This window comes from Erpetoichthys calabaricus, chromosome 2 (assembly GCF_900747795.2).
Source record: "Erpetoichthys calabaricus chromosome 2, fErpCal1.3, whole genome shotgun sequence".
Taxonomy (NCBI): Eukaryota; Metazoa; Chordata; class Cladistia; order Polypteriformes; family Polypteridae; genus Erpetoichthys; species Erpetoichthys calabaricus.
The window spans coordinates 175,184,997-175,211,114 of record NC_041395.2 but is presented as its reverse complement, the minus strand read 5'-3'; the positions used below and the strand labels follow the sequence as shown (position 1 = coordinate 175,211,114).

General features: G+C 39.2%; 1 protein-coding gene across 1 annotated transcript in view; it reads right to left on the bottom strand.

Annotated features, from left to right (window-relative positions):
- espnla (espin like a) overlaps positions 1–26,118 on the bottom strand; it is a 114,962-nt gene that overhangs the window by 67,316 nt on the left and 21,528 nt on the right. Inside the window, exons 3-4 of the mRNA XM_028793319.2 lie at positions 21,914–22,100; positions 17,206–17,388 (exon numbers count right to left, since the gene is read on the bottom strand). Of these exons, the coding sequence (XP_028649152.1) occupies positions 17,206–17,388; positions 21,914–22,100 (370 nt within the window). The remainder of the gene's footprint in view (positions 1–17,205; positions 17,389–21,913; positions 22,101–26,118) is intronic.

Here is a 26,118-nt window from a genome sequence, read left to right as displayed (position 1 = left end):
AACCTCCAGGGAGCTGGCATTTGGAGGAACCAATCTATTGGAAGCACAACATATTTTAAGAGCTGTTTTAAGATAGCACTTGCATGTGCCATTACAGAGTGCTCCAATTTACTCCTGGATGGGAAAAGGAATTTATCAGTATGCAGCCTGCAAAAATACCCCTGTCCACTGAGACTAGACAACTGTCCACTTGATTCATTATCACGTGCACCATTACCTTAAGGTACCTTGGATTATTATGTATGGTGAAAAAACATGAAACAAAATAATCAAGAAAGTGAAGAGGATGACTTAATTATTTAATCTTTTTTTTTTTTTTAAGAAAAATAGCTTCATTAATCAATGTATTGATTGAACACAAAATTAAATTGCTGATAAAAATCTAGCAATTTCTTTTAATCTACTAAATAAATATATTCATATAGTAAATAGTATTTATTTAGTAAATTGTTGTTTACTAAAATTATACTTATAAGATTGCCTATAATATACAATTGACAAGTCAATGTGAAAAAAATGTTTTTAACAAAGCTAGGAGTCAGTACAAGTTTTATATATATATATATATATATATATATATATATATATATATATATATATATATATATATATATATATATATATATAAGAAACAATACATGTAGTCATTCAGGAATGTTCAGTAATGAAATTGCCACTTAAACATTGGTTGGAAGGTTCTCTACATTCATTTCTAGAGTTTAAGGATAAAAATATATCATTTTTGCAATTAGAAGAAAAACTTAATACAACCTGAAGCACATAAACTATTGTTAGTCATTTTACTTTATATGGGCTAATGTCTTCAGACATGGAACAAAAATTTTTCAGTTAGACATTTGGACACTAGATGGTGATAAAGAGCCAATTATTCCCTTCCACAGCAGAACAAAACCCCTACGGCTGCTATTAGAGATGCACAGGTATAGGACTTCAGGTGATGTAAATCATGACCTTTTTATGGTGTTCATGTATCTCTTGTATACACAATTCTTCAGTCCCCACAATTAAATGTTTACTGTAACAACTTAAGGTAATTTTTCAGTTGTTTATGTCATCTAATTGTGCATAACATTTTGCTTCTTTGTTCATTTTCAGGTAATCTAAAGACAGCCATAGTGATTTTGTTGGTCTGCTACTCTGATCCACAGTCCTTGGTCACATATTTCACTTCAGTTTATTACTTGTTTGCTGCTTTAGGGAATACTTAACTATTTCTGGCATAACTAAACAGCTTTTAAAGCATCCCGTTTTGCCCATTTACATGCTTGATATTTTTATTTGATTGAAAACATTTTTTCACAGTTAAATAAAAGGTTTTTAAGAATTTATTTAACACTAGTTTTTTGATGTCATTTATTTCTCATGTTAGATTCTCTCTAAGCCTTTTCCCTAGTTATAATAAAGTGTCTGTTAGTCAAACTGAACTTTTAACATTGCCATTGACTCTTTATGTCTTCTTTTCAGGATGACTCAGTGTAAGCTTTCTATCATAGGTAGAATTTTCCAGGAACAACCTTAAGATGCACTTCCTAATATCCACCTTAATAAAAGGATAAGTGTCTGTGTGTCTCTGCCACTCCAGCTGCTTTATCTCTGTTATTTCAGAGGATGGCACATCATAAACAATTTTTAGTAATGCATTGCATTTGTCATTTCAACAGATGGTGCATCACAAACATTAACAGTGCTTTTACAAATCCCATACTGAATGGCATATAAATATGCGTTGCATGGTACACTTCAAACGTTAATGCAGAGGTCTACATTGATTACATAGATTTCAACCTGTCTTAGATTGCTAGCACAGCTAGTGGGTGTATAGTCTGTCTGGTATTTATCAAGTCCTCCCACTGTCCAAAAACATGCAGGTTACATGAATTAGCAGTGTTAAATTTTCCACATTGTGTGTGGTGGAGTTTGTGTGTGTGTTTGTTTGCCCTGCAATGGACTGTCAGCCAGTCTAGGGTTTGTTGCTTTGTGCCCTACACTAACTTGAATAGGCTCTAGACCCCTCCACCCTGTGACCCTGATCTGGATTAAATGGGTTACAAACTTATATGACATGAAATACCATACAATTTCTGATGGTTTAAAATGAGGTCTAGAGGTCATTGATCCAAATATGAAAACTAAAGTATTAAACCTTTTCAGTTTCAAGTTTCAATTTCTTCTCTGTTTCTGAGGTATGTTTATGACGTCAAAAAGAAATGCAAGTAATACATTTTATCACAGATTCTTAAACTTACCAGTTCACAGCAAATGCAGTAGTACTAGTAGCAGTATTAGTACTGTCACATGCATAGAGTAGAGTAAAGCTTGCATGTCCAACAAACATGCCACGTTGCCATTAACCAGTGCCACGATCAGGTCTTTTGCATTTTTAAGCCATGTAGCTTATCAATAATAAAAAAGCACAACAGACAGACTAGCATGTTTTTTTTAATTTTGGCAAATTTCAATAAATCACAGATTCTCTCTGCAAATAAAGTTTAGAGGACTGGGCAGAGTCAAATTAGTACACAAAACCAACTTAAAAGTATAAAGGGTACCCAAACTGAAGTATACATTTACAGATGTGTTAAAAACATATACTCTAAGTAAACCTTTATGTTTTCCATCTGGGAGCATTGAGTGCAAAGGCAAATGTAGATCTGTACGTCTGTAGATCTAGTATATGCAATTTTAAACTTATGTTTTCTCTAAAAGTACAAACCTGCCGATAACGGAGAGTGCTCAGCGACAGACTATTTTATAAGTCTTGATTCATTAAGCAGTATCTCAAATTTTCTACATTTGACATCAGATGTTAAGAGTTCTGTTGTGCTAAAAAAACTACCTAACAAAAAAAAAATGAAAAGGCCTTTATATTAAAATAGGGCTATGTTTTTGTTTATTTCCTTTTTGCCATTATGGAAGAGGAATAGTAGCTCTCCAATTGTTTCAAAAGTTTAGCAAGAAGCTGAAAATAAACCGAGACATATCAATTGATGACATTTTTTTTTCTAAAAAATTAATAAGGACTCATGTTACATGAAATCATGTGCCAAGTAGTGTTGATTACATCCTGATCCTCTACAACCACAGAATACATCAACCCTTCACTCCACACCACCCAACATCCACTTCTTTAAAAAGCAAACTCTAGGCACCAAAATAGATAAATAGAGAGATAGATAGGCCTGCACTGGCATGTGTGCTGGTCCTAGCTTTTAAAATATATGCTCTCCATGCATAGGCACAGAGCGTCAGAACACCCTGATAATCCTGTTCACTCCAGCAATCACTCATTTAAAAATAAAAAAAACTGAGAGGATGCTGTGTCACAGACATGCAAAGAATTATTTCTTCTTTTCTGACTGAATGTACTTTTACAGTGAAACAGGATTTATTAGAACATTAATAATACATTCAGTCAGTAAAATAACTATTTTCACACACACATGAACAGGGGACATCTTCAGGCCTTGTATATTAATTGCATTACCACTCTGAGCGTAGGTTGGGACAATCATTTATGAATTTCCCTTTTTTTCCCCTCAGACTGGAAGAATGGAGGCTCGAGGAGTAAAGACATCACTTCAGCTTCCACATGAGGTCCTGCCTCTTGCAGTCTTGAATCAAACAGGAAGCACCACCACCAGAAGATAATCAGACCATCTGATAATAAAACAGATTTGGCTGGCTGATGACCTATTTTTCATCTGTGTTTTTTCTATTTCTTTCAATATATTCAGATATTTGTTTCTGTAACGTCTGACCATGTATACATACAATCTCACCAATCACATGTCTCTTGAATGTTGGAGCATTACTTCTGTATCATTTTCTAAAAATATTACTGTGAAGTGCATCATGGCTCCCAAATACAGAAAATCCAGTGCTAGCGATATCAGCAGCGAGAGACAAATGAGAAGTATTGGTTTGGAAGTGAAACAGAAGGTTATTAAACAACACAAAGGTGTAAAATTAATGTAATGTAATTAATGCCATTTCTTGCAATTTAGTTATGTCACAATTGACAATCACAACGATCCTCAAAGATAAAGAAAAAATTTTCCAAACTGTTAAATCATCATCTCCACTGAAAGCTATAAGGTTAATGAAAATGACAGAGGGATCTATATCAAACATGGAGAAATCATTAATGATATGGATTGAGGAGCAAACACAAAGGCGAATTCTTCTCAGCATGATCACTGTTAAGGCACTGATGACTAAAGAAAAAGCAGGAACAGACAGCATATAAAATGGTATTCACATGATTCCCACATCACATAACATACTATTTCATAGAACGTATTGTGGACATTAAGTGGCATATACCTCTATCTATCTATCTATTTATCTATTATAATAAAAACAATCCTGGGATGAGACGAGACATTTTAACCTGGGACGAGACATGACTTTTTCAGAGAGATGCTTTCATGTCCCACGAGACAAGACTTTGTGCCAAGAGATTTAACCATGCCCGGGGCCAGAAATAAAAGACAAAGACTAGATGACAAAGTAGAACGTCATAAAGAATTCAAAAACATTGACGCAATGCACATGCACAGCAGGTTAGAAATAATGAAAGTACTAATATTTGAAAGTGATAGTAAAGATCACATTAGCGCAAACAAATGGAAATTATTACTCTGTGAAATAACGGCAAAAAGAGAATTGAATATATTGTTCTGATTTAAATTTTAAGTCAGAGACTTGTAGATCGTCTAATTCGTTTTGCCATCAGGGAACAGTAGTGTTTCTTCCCAATAAAGAGGTGTATCTGCAAGAAATAAAAGGTTTGTTGTTTTTTGAAAGTGAAATCCACATACACGAGCGGCAGAGACACAAAGTAGCTGGCGTGTAGTATATATAAAAGTCAGTGTATGTGTGTATGTATATGTATGTATGTTCCAGCATCGCCTCCGAATGGCTGGAGCGATTTTCATAAAACTTGGTACACATGTTTCTCATTGGTTGACTAAAAATATTGTAGGGTGAAATCAACCTTAACCCATCCCTTCTGGGTAGGGTTGGGGGTGATCTTGTATGCATGTTATCATCCAGCTGACTCTTGGAATGACCACCAGAGGGCAAACTGGAGGTGACTGCCAGCATTCTTTATGTTTGAGCACCACCACACGCCTGTTGCTTTTGATATTAAATAGAGTATATTTAGGACTCATTTTGTCTTTGTGACTCGAGCCGCCATTTACATATAAAGCAGACTGTAACAATCTTGCGGTCTTGTATGCATGTTATCATCATTTCTGGTGTGCTCCGTAAAAGCAACTGACAGTTTTAGCATGAAAAATCCATTGTAATATTTGTTTGTCGTTTAATGTTAATTTTTGTTAACTATATTTTCATCTTGCATTATTCTTATTGAAACAATGTTGTAGTGGTAATACAATTAAAACAACCTAATAATAATATTAATTTAACTGACTTTTTTTTTACATCATCAAAAATTGTGCATGTAAAAACTTATTACTACACCACAAAACAAAAATTAATCTGTCAAAAAACCTTAAAAAAGGCTTTGCTTTTCCCATCCTTTTTACACTATGAACATATTCTGTGATTATATTTTGATTAAAATAGGCTATCTATTATATTATATATACAGTAAGATACGTAAGCAATTTTATTGTTATCTACCATTAACATCCTATATTTATTTTGTGGATTAAGCAGGTCTCTTTTCTATTTTTGTTTATTCATTAATGAACTGTCATTTGTTTCGCAACATCGTAGCTAACGTGTTGGTGTTACAATTTTTTCGTAAAAAACAAATAGGAATTTTTTTTAATATGTTCATAATCAAAAAACTAATTTAACTTATTAAAATCGAAGGTAAAGTATAGACCAAATGTAGCTATGATATTTAACTTATAATATTTATTTATATAGTTAAAATATTTAACCTTTAATTGATTGTTAAAGAATTTCAATTGTAAGAGCCTAATTGGAACTTTGGTCTTATATGTCTGCTATCATCCACTTGACTCTCCGAATGTTTGGACAATCATTGAAAATGACTAGAATCAATTTGGACACAGCCTGTTTCTCACATGGACAACTTTACGTGGCATGTTCAACGGTAGGAAGTCCCAAGAACCTTTATATATTGGCTAAAGATGGAAAAACTAAAAACATTGTACTGTATATAACAAGGCACTTCAGTAAACAATACAAGCACATTACTGAGTCTGCATTGTTTGCTATTTTACTTTTATTTTTAAAGTTGTGTTTTCTTTTAATTATATTTTTCTCAAACAATTAAAAAAAAGAAACACTTTATTTTCCTCCCCGGGCAACACCGGGTATTTCAGATAGTATATATATACTAGCTATATATTGGATATACTGTATCTATCTATCTATCTATATATATATATATATATATATATATATATATAAAATTCTTTTCACGTTTGAAACGGAAATTACGTATGACCACGTGATAGGGAAATTATGTATAAAACGGAAATTACGTATGACCACACGATATGGAAATTACCTATGACCACAGAACATATTATAATACAGGAACTAATCACTTCGTTTGTGGACACCATTTTTACATCGCCTTTATGAATTGTTATTATTTGTGTGAGTTATTTTAGTGATATTAAAAAGAAGTAAACACAAACACGGCGAGAAGTTTTATTTATTCGTCCACGTGACTGTCGCGGAAACTGCCACATTGTAACTTTTTTTTAGTTGGCAGTACTTGATAGTAGAAGAGATGAGGAAAACAGCTTTGCATCTTTCTACTTTTTAACTGCGCCGAGCTGTAAACAACGGGTCGGGCAGTGTCCTCTCTTCTCGCACTGTTTGGGACACTTCAAGTGCCCCGTCCGCTCCTGGGAGAGTGGAAATCTTTGCGAATGAGTGTAATCTGGTGAGTTTGGGTCACTAAAACCCCACAACATTCAAGGTTGCTGTTGTGATCAATTATTTTAAGAAGATGGAGAGTTTACATCTAAGAAGATGTACAGACCTCTTCATGTAAAGTGTTGGACTTGGGAATTGTTTGGACCTTCTGCCTGTTAAGCATGGAAGGGCAGCGTCCACATTCATCAGAATTATTTTTCTCTTAAATCACAGGCACATAGTGCAAGGTTGTCAGACAGAAATTTGGACGATCACATAGAAAATGTAATTTCTATACCACAGCGGTCGTGAAGCGCCTTTCAAAACGGATCTACTACCGACAGATGATACAAATACATTTTAGCTGCTGTTAGTAATACTTACCTGCTGTGTTAAACCACCTTTAAAATGTAGTTTACCCGAAACCACTCCAGTAGTGCTCAATGTATCTTTACTTCTTAAAATGTTAATGTTTTACTGTTTAATAACTTATAGACTACATTTTATTTTTTTCCCTTTCACTCAGTGAGCGAAGCCACTGGGTAATCAATTAGTATATATATACTATATATAGTAATGGCACCAACTGGCCTGGATCAGGATTCCTTATCTGGATGTGGGGCCAGCCCACCAATTAGGCCGAGTTGTCGCTGCCGCAATCAGGAGATGGATATTGAAATGCTGGCATTCTGGTAAGACTTGATAAAGGATCTGTAACTGGCCAGGATGCCAGTACAAAGGATGGACTGGGGAGACAACTTACTCAGGTTATTTACTCTTCTAAAAGGCTAGGTGTCAGTGTCCCTGGGTTACATTGCATCTACGAATACCCACAGGGCATGTGGGAAACTGTGTCCCATGGGGCAGCTCTGTTGAGTTCAGCCAGGGTGCACTGAAGGGATTAATGGGCCCTACTTTACAGGACTTCCGCCTAATCCGGAAATGCTTCTGAGGGATAGTGTCATGACACTGGAAGTACTCCCGGGTCCTAGATAAAGGCAGCAGTTCCGCTTCAGTACAGGAAGTCAGAGTTGGAAGAGAAGCTGGAAAAGCACTCGCCTGGGGGAAGCAAGGAGAAAGGAAGAGAGAAAAGGAAGAACTGGGTCTGAGCCTGCGCTTATGAATGACCTGTGAAGGTATTTGCACAATAAATCATTTGTTTGAACCCAGGACTTGTGTTTCTGAGATTGTGTTTGGGGTTATGCCACACCCCTTACTGGTCACAATATATTTGACTCCTGAGCGCATGTGTGGCAATGTGTATATATGAGGTATATGTATATATCTCCTACAATGTAAGCACTTTCACACAAGGACGAGAGAAGGTGTTATCATGGACTTCCTTTTTTTCTTCAACCAAAAACATCAAAGGATATAACTAAAAAGCCACTTGATCCTACCTCCTGAACACTCTCAGAGGCTCAGTTCCTTCTAGGACAAGTGCTATATATTTGACCCATTCACTGAAAGGGACTGTTAATTTTGGAACCTGCAGGCAAGAGAGATACAGCTCCTGCACTCTATACAAGCACAATAGTATTCTGGTGCATGTCAGTGGCCACTTCTTTCTTGTTTTTACTTTCAGTTTTGACCAGCATTTAACAGGGTTTACCATGGAGGTACCTGAACCCTTGATCTGTGGTCCATCCAATTTGTGATCTGTGGTCCATCCAATTTGTGACGTTCTTGACATTTCTGACTCCTTATTACAGTGGCGTAGCCGGCAGGATACATTGTCCGAAGAATGTCGGAAGGACAAGACCTAAATACAGTCCTAACTAGTTTGGCGGGCCAGCTTCAAGTCCTACAGCTGGAACAGGGCGCCACAAAGCAGGAGCTGGCGGAAACCAAGACACAGCTCGCGGCAGCAGAAGCGGCTAGGCCAGAGCCCGCGCGGCCTCCACCTCCTCCGATAGTACCGCTCACAGATGCGGATGATATTGAAGCCTATTTATTCACTGTCGAGAGGACTGCCTCTCGAAACCAATGGCCGTGGGCAGAATGGGCAGCCATACTTGCGCCGTACTTGAAGGGTATCGCGCAGAAGGCCTATCACGACCTCCCCGTCGAGGAAGCCGCTGTGTATGACCTCCTTAAGGCTGAAATCCTGAGTTGCTATGGCGTTACGTTGGACCAGCAGGCAAGTGAGTGGAGGCTCTGGAGGTATGATCCCGATTGCCCAGGCCGAGCCCAGGGTTTTGAATTCTGGGGTAAAATGGGGCGCTGGTTAAGACCAGATATAAATCAGGGTCGACTGATAGTCGAGCAAGTGGCCTGTGAAGGCTTTGTTAACGCTATGCCAGATTATCTCGCCCAGCAGGTCCGACGACATCCATTTAAGGATATGAAGAGCCTGTTAGACGTATTGGAGCGTCAGCTAGCGGTGAACCAAGTCAGGAGGCCGGAGAGGCCGGCTTGTGGTACTCGACAGGGTAAGCCAAAAGAAAGAACCCCAGCTTTGCCGCGCTGTTTCAAGTGCGGCGAAGTTGGGCACACCCTACCTGCCTGTCCAGAAAACGTGGAAATGATGGACTGCACCTGGGCCAAAGGAGAAAGGTACTGCGCTTTGTCTAATCCTCTGGCTGTCCCGAACACGGGAGTGGTTTTGATTAATGGGCACTCGGTGGTGGCATTGTTCGATTCCGGGAGTAACATTACCATTGTTGCTCGCCGTTTTATACTACTGCGACAGTGGGCACCCCAGCATATGAGTGTAACTTGTGTACATGGGAAGACCAAGTCATATAGGTCCGCTAACTGTTATATAACCTGGAAGGGCGAACCAAGACGCTGTTATATGGCTGTGTTGCCCGAACCGCCCTTTCCAGTTATTTTAGGACAAGACTGGTCTGAAAACAATTGCGGTAGAAAAACTACCACTCCTACCACCGGGCTGGGTTTAATTATGGACGGACAGGACACCGTCCCCACGGCTCCCACGCCGTGCAGTTCGGTGAGTACTGATGATGCAGGCGTGCAGGGGGAAGACTTTTTTCTGACGGACCTTGACCCGGAAGTACACTCAGAGCAGGTCAATGACAATCCTCCGGCTCCAGCCGATCCTTTAAGCCGCATGGACTGTCAGTTTAAGTCCACGCCAGTGTCATTTAATCAAGAGCAATAGAATGATGACTCTCTAAAGTTTGCCCAGAATGCTATTGTTTCAGTTGACGGCAATTTGCCGATCGCTCCCATACCACTGGGACCCTACTTCGTCTTAGAAAACAATCTGTTGTATCGAGTCGCGGATCACGAAGGCGAGGTACGGAAATTGCTGCTAGTGCCGCGGACCTACTGGCGGGAGGTCTGTGAACTGACTCACGCCCACCTTCTTGGTGCCCATCTCGGGGCCGAAAAAACACTCGAGAGAGCAAAACTCCAATTTTATTGGCCCAGAATCAACGAGGGGGTCCATCGTTTCTGTCAGTCGTGCCCGGACTGCCAGTTACAGTATGTCAGATACCCAGGCTGGACCGTGCTCCTCTCATTCCAATTCCCCTGATTGATGTCCCTTTTGAGAGGATCGGAGTCGATCTTGTAGGACCCCTGGTGCCTTCGACACGTGGCCATAAATACATGCTGGTCATGGTGGATTACGCGACTCTGTACCCAGAGGCTGTTCCATTACACTCTGCTACTACTAAGAATGTCGCACGGGAACTGGTACTTTTATTCTCCCGAGTGGGCATACCTAAAGAAGTCCTCACGGACCAAGGTACGCCCTTTACTTCTGATACATTCAGGGAGGTTGCCAAGTTACTCCGTATTAAGCATCTTAACCCTCAGACGGATGGGTTAGTGGAGGGTTAACCAAACCCTCAAACAGATGCTCTGCAAGGTAGTCGACGTGGACGGTAGGAACTGGGACCAACTTTTACCCCTTGTCCTGTTTGCTTACCGGGAGGTGCCTCAAGCCTCCACGGGTGTTTCCCCGTTTGAACTTTTGTATGGCTGCCAACCCCAGGGCCTATTAGACATTGTTAAAGAAGGATGGGAAGGGGAAGCGTTTCCTTGCACCAATATTTTGGAGTACACTGCGCAAATGCACGAAAGGCTAGAGAAAATTCGGCCACTTCTCAAAGGACACGTGTCGACAGCTCAAGCTGCGCAGGTGCGAAATTATAACTGAAACACCACCCTCCGAGAGTTTCAGCCGGAGGATCGTGTGATGGTGCTCGTGCCTACTTCCAAATCCAAATTGTTGGCCCATTGGCAGGGCCCGTACGAGGTAAGAGAGAGTAAGGGGCTCGTTGACTATTTAGTGAAACAACCGAATAGGAGATCGAGCGAGAGGGTGTATCATGTTAACTTGCTGAAACCTTGGAGGGATCGGGAGGACCGCCCTCACCCAGCGAACGCCCTCTCCCTTTTCTCAGAAAAAACAATCCTTAACCTCGGCCCCAATTTGACAACCCTTCAGAGGCAGGAGTTAGAAAGTGCTATCTTGTCTGTTCCGGAAGTAGTCAGCGAGACACCCAGCCGCACCTCGCAGATTGAGCACGACATTGTGACAGACTCGGGGGTGGTGGTACGGGAACGCCCTTATCGCCTCCTGGAAGCGAAACGGGCCGAGGTGGAGCTGGAAGTACAAAGGATGCTCGATATGGATATTATAGAGGAGAGTCATAGCCCCTGGTCCAGTCCCAACATCCTCGTTTCCAAGCCCGACGGCTCATGGAGATTCTGTAATGACTTTAGACATCTTAATCAGGTCTCCAAATTTGATGCCTACCCTATGCCCTGAGTGGACAAGCTCCTCGAGCGTTTGGGCACAGCTCATTACCTGACTACTCTTGACATGACTAAAGGATACTGGCTGATTCCCTTAACGGCATCCGCTAAACAGAAAACAGCTTTCAGCACCCCTAGCGGGCATTGGCAATATAAGGTCCTCCCATTTGGACTGCACGGAGCCCCAGCGACCTTCCACCGTCTGGTAGACAGAGTGCTAAAGGCCCACCAGTCCTATTGTGCCACCTACTTGGATGACGTGGTCATCTATTCCAGCACCCGGGAGGAACATATTTTGCAGGTTTATGCCGTCCTCTTAACACTAGCAAAGGCCGGCCTCCGGATAAATCCGCGCAAATGTTTTTTCGGGTTTAACAAGGCTAAGTATTTGGGCTACCTGGTGGGCGGAGGATTGGTGAAACCACAATGTTCAAAAATAAAAGACATCCTGGAATGGCCCTGTCCGATTACCAAGAAACAGGTGCAAGCTTTCTTGGGGTTAGCGGGATACTACCGCTGGTTTGTTCTCCGTTTCTCCGAGAGGGCCGCACCCTTGACAAATTTGACGAAGAAAAGGGCCCCTTTATACGTGGTATGGGATCACCTAACGGAACAGGCATTCAGTGACCTAAAGACGGCCCTGACCATGGCACCAATATTACGAACTCCTGATTTTTCTCTCCCTTTTATTCTCCAGACCGATGCTTTGGACACAGGTCTAGGAGCCATGCTGAGCCAAAGCATCGATGGTGTCGAACACCCCGTGAGTTACCTGAGCCGGAAACTGCTGGATTGGGAGACCAGGTACACTGTGGTGGAGCAGGAAGCCTTGACCATCAAGTGGGCGGTAACGCACCTGAGGTACTACCTGTTGGGTCGGGAGTTTACTCTGGTGACGGGCCATGCCGCTCTCCAGTGGATGGCTGTACACAGGGAGTCGAATCCCAGAGTTACCAGGTGGTTTTTGGACCTACAGCCCTACAAGTTTGCCGTCACTTATCGTCGAGGTAACCTGCAAGCCAACGCTGACGCTCTCTCCCGAGTTTATGACCTCTCGGTTCGGGCCGCCCGACCCAATGGGTCTGGGCTGAGGGGGGCGTCATGTCACGCATGTGCGCATGGGGAGCCGCAGAAAGACCCGACGAGCAGCGTAACACATCGTGCCAGGGGATTAAGGCGGGGTATTTACCTTTCTTTCTCTTCTTCCCACAGAAAGACAGAAACAACTCCACCGTAACTCTCCCTGGACTCAGTAAAACACGCGCTGCCACTTCCGCATTCCATCCCTTCCTCTGGTCCCCCCTTGATGACGTCACAGCTCCCATACTACACTTTGGTTCCTCCCAGCATTCCTGTTGCCAGTTTCCGGTCCCTCCTTATTTAAGTTCCCTCCAGACACTATGAGGATGTCTGTAGTAATGATTGAATGTCATAACTTTGACCGTAATTTTTTGTTTAAAATAATTTCTGTCCAGTATATGGGGCCGGAAACCCCAAACCTTCTTGATGTTTCTGACTCCTTATTACAATATAGTTGATTTATTTTTTAAGAATTACCACAGAGTTTCACATGATTAAAGTATAACAACAGCACCTGTGCCCACAACTCTTAAATTTAGACCGAGTTGGGTCATGTGGGTACTGCGGAATTTCTACGGGAATGCAGAAAACCATTCAATTAGTGTCTATGGATACTGTACTCTTTTGCAATAGGAACCTATTCCATGTAACTGACTTTCTTCTCACGTACCTAAATAAGGTACTTTTCCTAAGCAATACAACATACTTAGTCTAGTTTTCTCTTCATTGTCAACATTTTGTACCATTGCTAAGATATGAAATTAAAACTATATTCTTACTAAGTGTTGCTAACTAAAAGACTCAAAGTTCTGTGAACAGACGTTGCTGAACGATGTGCCAAAGGTAAAACATGAGATAGCAACTAACACTAGTCTACTGATATGTCATAGATGGATTACTAAAATTACTTTCCTTGATTAGATTAATATAGTAATTTAGTCATTTAACCTTAATGACTTTTAGTGTGTGTTACTTCACTTTCATTAACAAAGTATTGTTACAGCTACCCGATCTGTGCCTCCTGCTCAATTTACACTTTATATATGTACCATTGTAATGTAGGTGTAGAGTACCTGCTACCCAGTTTCAATTGTAAATATGTGTAACCTTATGACATTTACTTCAGGACTGTATTTAGGTTGACTTTGTCTTTATTAAGAGATAATGATTTTGAGTTGTACTTTGGAAGATAACTACTGTTCAGTCTTACGATGCATTATAGGAATCTGATTAACAGAGAGAATTTAATTGTAGTTTAGCGGAAACAAACTGAACAAGGTATGTGTTTAGAAACTTTACAATTAAATATATTGTAGTGCTGCTTGGTGCTTCCTTCATTGATTTCATTGCTCTTTTAAGTAGCTCGCTATCTTTAGAAAGACAGCTTGTTTTAGCCACACTAGAAAGACAGCTTGTTTTAGCCACACTAGAATGGAGATTCTGCGACTGTGGCAGTCTTGCCCTTTCTTATAGGCTCCACTATGGCTGGTGTTAAAGCTGTTCATTTGAATATGGAATGCAGGTTTTACTGCTGCTGATTCCATTCCCGACTGATGTAAGAGTCAATGCCATGATAAGAGCTACATTAATTATTATGTTCCTTGTGATGTGCAACTTCTTGATTAAAGCGCTTATAACAAATCTGATTTACAAGGGGAGGGACCTTTGATAACAAATCAAATAAAATCACTGCAAGTGTCAGTTTTTATAAAATGTTTGCACATGTCATGGGTTTGTCCTGGGTATGACGTTAAACTGCATCCGGCCCTGCAAGAGGTCCTCTAACTTGCAGGGAAATCATTGGGGTTAGAAGCAGGATTGGCACTCCAGCCACCGTAAAAAAAAAAAAAACTTCACACAGTCGTGAGATGACAGAAATGACTCCTTTTTTGCTGTCCATGGGAGTAGCTTTGCTGCAGCTGCCCATAGGAATGGGGGAAATCTCTTGGGAGCCCCATCCCCGGAAGAGCCAAAACCATCGAAGAGCCAGTGGGGCCAGCTCTGTTGGGGATCAGAACTGGTGTGGTGCTGAGGTGTCGCCCGCTGCACGGCAGCACTCGGGTCCCAATTTAAGTTGGCCCATCTGGGTAGGCGAGTGGAATGTCTTGTCTCACCAGCTTGTGACGTGATTCCCCAAGGGTGATTCAGTTCGTTGGATCCTTATTGTTGAGGACCTGAGTGGCTAGACCAGGGGATGCCCATATAACACCTGGCTGCAGCAGATGGAGGGTCATCCCTGGAGGGTGGGACTGGACCGCAGTCTGCCTGGGAGGTAGCCAACCAGGATCCCGAGCTGCTTTATCGGGTGGTGGGTGTGGCAACGCACTGTACCAGTGCATGCCTTCCAATCTGGCCTGACCTGTTTGCAAATGCATGGTACAGATGACGTAGCACTATAAAATGGCATGGGCTTGCACACTGACATGTAAACGGTTCATAGATGCACATACACAGTACCAATCTGGTTAATAATGCAGACTGGGTAGCCACACACTCAACCATCCTGTAGGCCAGATAGGTAGGTTCTGTGGGATGTATGTTTGACACCCTTGGTTTAAGGAGAGTTAAAAAATAAAAATAATAAACATGCAGGATTCAAGAGAAAACCAATCTACAAAGGCAAAAGAGACCCAGTACTTTCATTGCATGCCAGAATAATAAAATGGACCAAAATTAAGGCAGTGACCACAATTTAACACTTCAGGAAAAATAGTGGAGCCATCATCAGCTTGGAAGTCAAAGTACACCATTTTGAGCAAAAAGAAGAACCTGTGTGCTAAAGCAAAACTGACAAACACCCTTAGAATTATCATACTGTGCCTTCTTCCCCTAGTGGAGGACATATTTATTAGGGTGTGTTAAGATGCAATGCACAACAAACTAATCTCTTATAAATTATGGCCTGTTTATAAAGCATACTGCAATTCTCAATGTTTTCCAGGTGCATCAATGCACTGCAGCTGGAAGTGAAATGGGCTCTATAGCAGTGATGTGCACTGCTTCAGCTCACAAAGGGGAGAAGAGGAATGTTAAAGACAACATTTCTTACAGTTTAATCATGGAAACAAATTACAGACCTTTATAAATCTTGTGTTTTTAATTTTACTGGAAATTTGGATTGAACCTAGAGGCATTTTAATATTCACAACCATTGGCAAAAATATTTTTCCATGATTTCTGATTGCTAGATTATTAGAAAGGACACTGCACTTCTTCTGCAGAGCATGTATGTTAATTTCCTAATTAACACATCTTAACAAGATGAAAAAGCAAATAAAGGAATGCCCATCTAGTTACATGAAATACCAGACACATCACTATATAACTAATCACTAAACACATCACTAATATACAGCACATCACTATAACTTAAATGCTATACAGAAATACTTTTCATTTTATTCTGCATAATTTGTAACTTAAAGGCTGAATGAACACCATGTTAGGGAACATCATAATTCTACATTGTGAACATTACCTTCTGTTATCACACTTGCCTTTTACTTCACATAATTTCAGAAGTGAATTATTTCATTATTTCTTTGTTTCATTGTTGTTTATTTATGCCAAATCTTTGCCAAAATAATTTTTCTGTTAATAACTAAACTTTAGAAAATATTTGTACTGTTTTGTCCATATCCAAGAAAATACAGAATCAGTAACACCGAACCACATCCATATAAAGTATACTGTATACTTTAGTTCTTAATATGAAAAAGAACATTTATAATCTTGTAAGCTTACCAGAGATTTTCCATTGGTTTCTACATTTGACATTCATATTACATCAATGAAACAAATTAAACAGTTTTCGATTAACTAAGCATTGTCCAAAAATCACTAATAAATGGACAGCTGTGCACAACATAAAAATGCCTACTGTCTCATCTGCTTGCCAAATACAAAAGCTGTTTAGACATCATCCTTGTTCTATTACAGAACTGTAGCTTTAGTAGTAGTAATAAAATAGTTTTGTGCAGACTGTAACATAAGGAATTTTAGAAAATACAGGTAATGATAAAGTAAGATGTCAAGATGTGAGCATAATTTGCAAATACTACTGTAATTTTTCAGAAGGTGCCCTTATTGACAGAATCTCTACTCTCATCGTGTCCCTGGTCACTTCCTCTGGAAAGAAAACAGTAACATTGCATCAATTAGACATCTGAGAAAAGTCACCCTTTCCATTTATTTCATTGTGTTTTGCCACTTATCGCCACACATTATTGATATGTTCCACCAGGCTTTCACAGGGCACACCAATCTAGAAAGTATCTTTGTGATATGTGAAGAAAACCAGAAGTACACAAAGTTAAACCCATGCAGACACAGGGAGGACATATAATAAACAGTGGCCGATTGTGGGACTTATCCCTGCCATGCTAGATCCATGAGGCAGATGTTTTAATCATTGCATTGCAGTGTCTTCTGAACGTGTTATTATTAATGTAAATACTACAGTATGTTATTCTGAGATCACAATTAAAGAGAAATGGCATACTGTACCTCCAATTCTCCATTCTCAGCAGCATCATGCAAGGGAGTACCTCCCCAGTGATCCTTGATCATTTTTGCTCCCATTCGGAGGAGGCGCTCTAAGATCCTGTGATGCCCACCACTGGCAGCAAAGTGTAAGGCTGTAGCTCCCTCATTATCTTGTATGGAGAGGTCCATATCTGTGAAAGAACCCTGTTGACACAGTAGTGGCCAAGAATAAGGTTCTTTTTAGAAGATTGACCTATATGGCTTCTATTTTGACTGCATACTCTCCTAAATGTAAAATATTTAAGTTATTTAACAACACAATATGTTCTTGATTATCTTGTAGAATAAAGAGTTACATTTTATTAAATAAGCTGTATGTCTAATATATTGGGGTGACTGGAACAAGACTTTCACTTTGAGGGCTGGATAGCACATTGATGCAAAAACAAATAACAGAATAAATAGCAGTGGATAATTAAATTATCAGTTCATTACAGTTTTCCCACACATATACTGTATATAACTATATGAATATATCTAACTATATACATATATACTGTATAACTATATAAATATATATGTTGTATATTTCAAATTGTTTTATTGGAACTGGGAACAGGACAGTTCAATAAGGGATCATTCAGAAAGACAGAAACCTTAAAAAAGGCTTAGAGAAGGATTCATTAGCTGGTGGTAAGTGATGCATGTGCTGTAGGTGCCCTAGAAGTAAATTCACTAAAAGCACCAGAGTTAGAGAAAGGACTTATAGAATTGGTAGTAGAATTCCTTTAAGCTAATAAGCAGCAACAGAGAGAGTTAAAAGTTGTCCCGTAATAATCTAAACTGAGAACGCACATCTTGGATTCTGCTTTCAAGGGCTAATCCTTATACACATTATTCTGGGTGATAGTGGCCTTTGTGGCTACTAGATACCACTTTGCATCAGCAGTCATAGAGTTTAAATGCAGCCAATTTCCAATGAGTCTATAATCTAGGTTCGCACCAACAACCACACTGTTAATGCCATCCTGCAGCACCCGCTCCTGTGCTGAGGAGCTGCACTGTTTTGGTAGATTCGTCTGGTCAGCATATACTACACAGAATGCTTGAGTCTAGGGTGAAGATCAGGGTGGGCTGACATTGAAACAAGCCCATGAAAGGTACAATGAATGGTGTTTAACAAATCTGTCATCTGAAAGAATGATTAACAAAAGACAGAATATCATATGTAAGATCAGAACAAGAACAAAATCAACAGATAAAATGTTCTATTCAAAAAAACAAAAGGCATAAAAACAAGACATTCCAAAATACATAAGAGAAGCTCTGGATGGTGGCTATTTCACAATCAAGTTAACATATTGCTGAACTCACACCAACATCCCAGCTTCCTGATTTATGTCACTTGTTTCCCATCATGTAAAACCACATAATAAACAATGTATAGCAAATGACATGGAAGGAGTGACCATATAGAGAATCAAAAGCTAAAGCTCCGACTTAATGAAGGCAGGGAGTGGGATGAAACTCTGCCTACTCCTGGCAGTTGTCTATTCAAAAGAGCAAGCAACCCAGAAGCAAATCAAGGTCACTTAAAGTTTTGGGGATCAGTTGCCTCATGGATTAAAACAGACTATTCCTGACACCAGGTGGTAATTGGGTAAAGGCTAACTGACCAGAAGACGACAGGTCATGGGGTGGAGGTTGGTTTTTAAGAGAAAGAGAGAGAGAGGTGGACAGATAGACTTTGAAAATGAAGACTGTTGGTCTGGCACTTGGGGATGTTTGAGTGTGGAAAAATTCACAAACAGTGTGGCAGACCTGTTCCTGAAGGCTTGAAGGCCTAGATGGACCTTGGTTTTGTTTCCTATTTCCTTAATTACTTTGTGTTCTTCCCTCTGTGTTTCAAAAATACATGTTCTGTTTTTGTGAGGTGCTCTGCGTTTAGAGGGGTTGCTCATCTGATCACCCTAAGGAACAGGGGCAACCAAGTGGTCCAGGAGACTCCCACAGAACCCCTACAGACTGTGGTGTGGAGGGAGTGAGGAGCAAAGCTCGGTACGGCATCCTGTAAATGCAGAGGAATTGGCAACAGACACCCAAGCAGGAATTAAGGGTTGTCTGCACCTGTTGGTGGACGTTTCCTCGAGCTGAGGGATCTAGGAAAGAACCAAGAAGTGGTTCCAAAAGCTACCAAAAATTGTGGATTCAACCCAGACCATCACATAATCCCATCAGTTAGTCATAGCCTTCAATTTATTTCTTTGTCCCTTAATTTTGAGCTATCCTTTGTGTTATCTCTTCCTATGTGTATTTGTATAATAATCCATCTTATTTTAATAAATTGTTCTCTGTAGTACCTTTTATTGATTCACAGACCCATTAAGATGGCCCTCTAGCCTTCAAAAAGGGTTCTGAAGATAGAGTTATGCTAATCTGCAGATGATACTGTACCTAATGTAGTTTGGACAAAATGAAAGTTAAATTATCATATGCCTGAAAAAAATTGTTTTCTGAGAGAAGAAATGTATCAGTCTGAAGATAGTTTATGCCAGTTTTCTCTCATAAGTATGTCTGCCATTCATGAAAACAGAATAACTACAACAGTGTTAGGCTCTGTCTGGACTTGAAATTGACATTCAGTTGAAAAAACAGTGCATGTTGCGTGTTAACTCAAAACTGTGACTGTAACTTTTTGCCTGTATGCCACTTTAGAAACATTTTACTCTTAAGTAATTATTAAGCAAAAGGAATTTTCATAATATGGCTACAAGAAGATAGGCACCAGTTTTGATGAAGATGCTAATTTTCTCTTGCAGGCATTAGGCACCTTGTCCTCCATTAAATTGAAACAGTAGGCCTGCCAAGCCTTGAGGTATCTTAAACTGATGTAGTTCCTCAAAGTAGGTAATGATTCACCATACTGTAGTGTGTTGATTCAGTAAACAATCCTCTATATTCACCTCTATATTGACCCATGATACACCAAGACACTTTGGTAACAATTTAAAACACCATCATTGCAAAATCTAAATACTTCCAGACAAATCACATCTGCTGATTGTAGACATTTTATGAGACTACAGAGATGCTGATTTAGCACTGATGTTTTTGCAGTAAGGGCAACTGGAGCACACCCCCAGTCAATGTTGTACAAAATTAGTAATAAACTTCCCTCAGGCACTATATTCTATTATTAAAACAATCTTCAGCTTTGTCTTCTTAAAACATGTTTATGTTTTAATTTCCTATCATATGCTCCTTGTAGTATGTGAAATTGTCTTCATGCCAGGTGCGGCAAGCTTATTTGCTGGACTAATTATCTCTGCATTTTTCCTTTTATCTTTAGGTGTGACTGCACACGTACAACCTAAACTTTACCATTTAGCAATGGGGTCTGAACGTTATGTATCATCAGTATTAAAACCAATATTAAAATTGACTGCTGTTCTTTTTTTTTTTAATCATGTATTTGCACTACCGGTTTGAGCTTTTCCCAATTGAGACCATTACAACACACAGCAGTAAAGAGGTATGAAAAGTCCAGTATCATTTGCTTCATTAAAAGGAGGTCTTTTTCAAGGTCTTTTTCTCACTTTTAAAAAACAGAAAGAAGTCTAATATTAGGAATGCATTGTGATTTTCAAAAACCACTGAAGAGGACCACACTAAATTTGAAAAAGCCACCAAGGAAGCCTTCATTTGCTCTTTCCACTTTGTGAAAAAGGAATCAGCAATTTGATGCTTCCATTTCAAAAGAGTGCAGAATCCTGGAGTGGAAAGAGCAGAGATAGATGCATGTGGAAAATTATTTTTTCAGTCATTTGCTGGCCTTGCAATGACTAGCAAGAATCTGTTTGCATGGCAGTTATTACTGCTAGCATACGTGCACTGTACAATTTGAATCGTGCAGAACGTGTAGTCTGTATTTTGTTTCCAAGTTATTGTGTCTTACTTTTTCCACCCTAAAGCTATTTGATTTTGATGTATTTCTGTTTCAGTTTGTCAGATGATGACAATGTCAGAGGGTATCACAACATTTTGAAGCCAACCAACACAGACCAGGCACCAGCATCCCACTGTTGGATGGATTTTTGTGACATGAAAGGTATGTGACCTAGCATGTTTTACTAATCATTTTCAACAGAGAGACAGCCATAAGTTCAAATTTACAATAGAGAGGTCTGCATACATGGAGGAAAATTTTAGTATGGCCCTAACAGAATTTCATATCAGAAATGCCAGTAAAATATAATAATTATTTAATAGTATTTATGAGGCTTTTCTAATTCCAGCACGGGGAATAAACCTGCAACAGTTGTGCATGGCACAGAGACATCTTTTCATTATTGAGTGCTTTATATTTGACGTTATGGTAAAATGTTACTGCCACTTCACCAGAAACTAATCTGATCAGGAATCTATAAAAATTCAACAGCTCATTTACTGAACTGCTCAGCCCAATTTTAGGTTTGCTAGAATCCAGAGCTTCTCCTATCCTGAATGGGAGGTCACTTACTACAAATGTCAGTGCCTAGAAATGGAAATAATTTTCTTTAGCTTTACTTTTTCCATGCTACCTTTATAATCATAATGGGGATATTTAACCTAGGTATATAATAGTCCTCCTGAATGTGCTGTTAAAAAATAAGTTGACAAAAGAAGTCCCAAGCACAAAAATGGTGCCTGTTCACTATATGTGGGCATCCTCAGACCACTTCACACTCACCAGCCAGACGACCAAGGCGTGATGTCCCATATGTGCTGCGGCATGAAGAACTGTCATACCATCATGGGCTCGCAAATGGACATCAGCTCCGCAGTCCTTCACGAGGAACTCAACGATGTGCAAGTGCCCTTCCTGACATGCCAAATAGAGAGGTGTGGCGCCATTCCTTGTCTGTCTGTTCACAGATCTGTTGAAAGGAACAATGCAGCAGCAAAGATATTACAAGCTTTGTAATGTGTTCAGTTCAAATAGGTTAGCCAATAGTTTATCAGTTTCTCCTTCTAATGATTCTAAAGCAGCAATAACCTGCTAAGGAAAACAACTGTATGATGCTACTCAGCAATTTCCATTCATCCAGTTCTGAGACATCATTTAACAGAACAAAACTGTCTATGCTATCCTAACAACAAAAATGAATGAGAATGAATTGTTTTTTTTTTTTATTATCTGTAGTGATCTGGCCATAGAAGTCTAGTTATTATATTTACTTCATAACATGTGAGACAGAGACTGTCCTGGAAGCTGGTGAAGTCAAAGTCAAAATGCAAACAAGAATAAAACAAATTAAACAGTCTGAGGTGAATTTCACAAATTTCCTGAAATACTAAGCATTATAATTGCCACAATCTACATTAATGGACCTCTTGTATCTGTATTTGGTATGGACATGGTCTGTAAAACTAGTGTTGTATCTGTAACTTCATCACAATACTATTTTGGATTATAGTTTCACCACTGGCACCTCTGTTTTATGACGTTTGTCTTATGGCTAGGTTGTTTTCAAAAATGATGTCAACTGCCAGTGATGTGATGGGATGGTGTTGTGACAACACATGAACTTGATTAAAGTTTCAAAGCATGCAATACAGATTAGCATTGCATTTGATTAGAATTGAAAAAAAAAACCTTAAGTTCTGTATTAGATAGGGGCAAAGACAATACCTAGTTACAGCCTCCTGGCAATGTTTATTTTGACCACCATTCTGATTCTGTGTTTAGACTTTGATGCCCAATTCTTGTTGTTTTTTTTTTTTTGTTCCTGACTCTCGCCTGTATATCTCACCCCAATTCTGTCTACCCTTTCCTGGTGCTTCCACTCTGGTTGCACCCTTTTGTGTTAACTACCAAGCACTTTCCTTTCTTGAGTTCTTAGTGTAGATGAAGTTCAATGACAACCCCATAAAGGTTTTTATTGGTTGCTACATTTGACATAAAATAAACACTGGACAACAAAAACTTTTAAGAATTCAGCTTCAAGCTGAACACAAATATATTTTTAGATTGACTGTATCACATAGGAATTTAGAGAAACAAATTAATATTTATTGAATTTAGTTTGTTTAATCACTTAATGATGCTGACATTTTCCACTAGTTCAACTGGGCTATAAATATTTCACTGCTGATTTCAGTTTGTACTTTGGATCTGATGCTTCTCTTTTCATTGTCCAACAATAGTTGTCCAGCATTGACATGTTTGATTTGCCCTGATCCCACTTTTCCATTTTTGCAATGTTCTGGTGAAACTTTTCAACGTGTTCACTGACTCCACCAACATCAGCATGGAAGAAGTCCAAGTGTGAAAATGACTCTTTAGCGACATGTTGCACTTCATGGTTTTGTATGCTTGGAGCATGTTGTTAACCAGCTGGACAGAGTTTGTTATTTGTTAGTTGCCAAGCAAATTCCCAAGAACATCCTTAAATGCATTCCATGTGATTTCCTCCAGCCCATTTAGGAGATCTTTGAACAAGTTGCCATTGATGACATGCCTGATTTGTGAACCAACAAAAATGCTTTCCTTAATCCTGGCATCAGTTATTTGTCTCAGATATGGAAATCCTTTACTTTCCTTGTTCATTGCCTCCACAAATGTTTTCATTAGTCCAAGGTTTATATAAAGAGGACAGAAAAATATATTTTGGGTCAAAAGGTATGTTATGTGTTACATGTGGTTCTGCCTTGCAACCAAATGCTTACAGAGCTGTCAGTTCTTTTAAATTTAATGAGATGCTTTACCATGGTTGAACCATTCACAGTACTTTGTACCCCTGAGCTGCATTCCTAGTAGCAGTACCATTACTTTTAGATAACCACAGATGTTCCAGTTGTAGTTATTGTACCATGTATGTATACTTATAATATGAAAGGAAATCATTAAAAGAGATGATTGCAAAAAACACGATATGGAAAATTTAAAGGTAACTTTTTAAATTTGCAAGCCAAAATCCATAAGATATACCTAAAAGTTCTCAAGAAGCAAAATCTTTGTTGTCCAGTGTAATTTTTTTATTCATATTTTACTACCTTTCATGTTTTAACAAAGTTCAGGCAAGCTATAGCTGCAGAGCTCATCCTGTTGTGACTTCACAAGGAAGTGTGTAATTATGTGCCTGGCAGCTGCATCCCCATATATGGCTACTGCAGCACTGTATAAACAGTGAACATGCAAACTTGATAATGACTAGCAAATATTCAAAACAACAGAATAGTAAAAAAGTTATTTAAATAAATACTGAATAGGAAATACTAACAATAACACAACAATGATATTATTAAGCTGCAAAACCTGACAGGCAAAGCACTACATTTTGCCCTAATACGTTAACTGACGGACACCTGTATGTGTTTCTGTCAGCCTTGTTTTGGTACGTTTTTGAGGTGCAAACAAGAGATAGGGAGTAGGATAGGGACAGTTAATTCAGGACAAGATTTATACTATTTGCCACTAGGGGAAAATAATAAAGAAAGAAAACATGATTTTAATTTTTCCAAACCTGATTGATTCGATTCCATCATTAAGGTTTTGCCAAGTTTTTATCTAGGTTTGGGACTGGCACCAACTTGGGCTGGTTTGCCCATATGGTTTATATCGATATGGATGTGTGGAGTTACAAAAAAGAGCAGCAACACAGCAGGTTACACATTAATGAACATATATATTTAAAATATATGAAAGTATTTAAAAGGCAGAACATGAAACAATGAACTGAATGAACATCAATGTCAATTGACTGTCAAGAGTTGATAAATAGTACAGCAGGGATTTACTCCTAAACTATTATGTACCAAAGAGGCAAAATACATATTAAACAAAAGATATTTCATATAACTAAAATATAAGTATACAGGAGGGTGCAGGGTCTTGAAGTAAAAGGATACAAATGAGGGAAAAATAATAAACCTGCCATCCCTTTGGGACAGACTAATTAAGAAGTAATTCTCTATCTATTTGGTCTGGTAGCAGACCGCCTAGCCTCACCTGGACATACTACTTGCTCTTCTCTGATCACTCCTGCTACCTTTCTTTCTCCTCTCATTTTCCTTCTTCAAAAAAGTAAACTCTTGTCAACACTCCTCCTGACAGCTACATTTGTCTGGCCTGTAGTGAGGACGTCCATTTACATCCCTTCCTGGAACTACTGTATTTCAGAGTGAAGTCCATACATGACTTCCTGAGATGCTGGAAAATAACTGCCGTTATTCATAACATCCCCAGGAATCCCTATAACCCCAGATTCCAGTCTTCTATTAAAAGGCAATTCCTGGGCACCTGGACATCATAATGGAGAGCAGGGAGACGTACTATATAGTAGATAAATCTATCATCATGGCATAGGGGACTCTAAATATACTTCTCACTGTACCACAGTGTTTTGAAGTTACACTGGTGTCCCAAGAGTTTCTATAACTAATTTTGAGGGGTGGCACTCCCTGTCAGTGGTGACCTGTTATAACTGGCAATCATAATACTGTCACTGTCTGGCTGACTCGTGTGCTGTACCATGACAGTGTTGATTTAATTATGGTCCAAACAAGGCCACTCTTTTAACCAGGCAAAATGGGCTCCAAATGAATGAATTCCAAATGAAATTATGGAGTATGACTCCAAAATTAGTAACAGAAGACTACTAGTAAGAAAGAGTAAATTATTTTGAGTTTTGATAGAGATCCTACAAGAAGCAAATTTTCTTTTAATCTTTTATTTAGTAGTTTCACTAAATAGAGAAATCCACACTTGAGGACACCCGTGGAAAAAAGATGATGATTCAAGATAAAAAAGCCAAGAAGGCAGATATTTATTCAGAGCAACAAAGACATTTAAAAACATTGCCTAGGCATGCTAATGAAACAGAGACCCTGCCATAATTTAAAACACAACAGGATGAAATGCTACAAGAATTTCATTAAACACACACGGCCTGA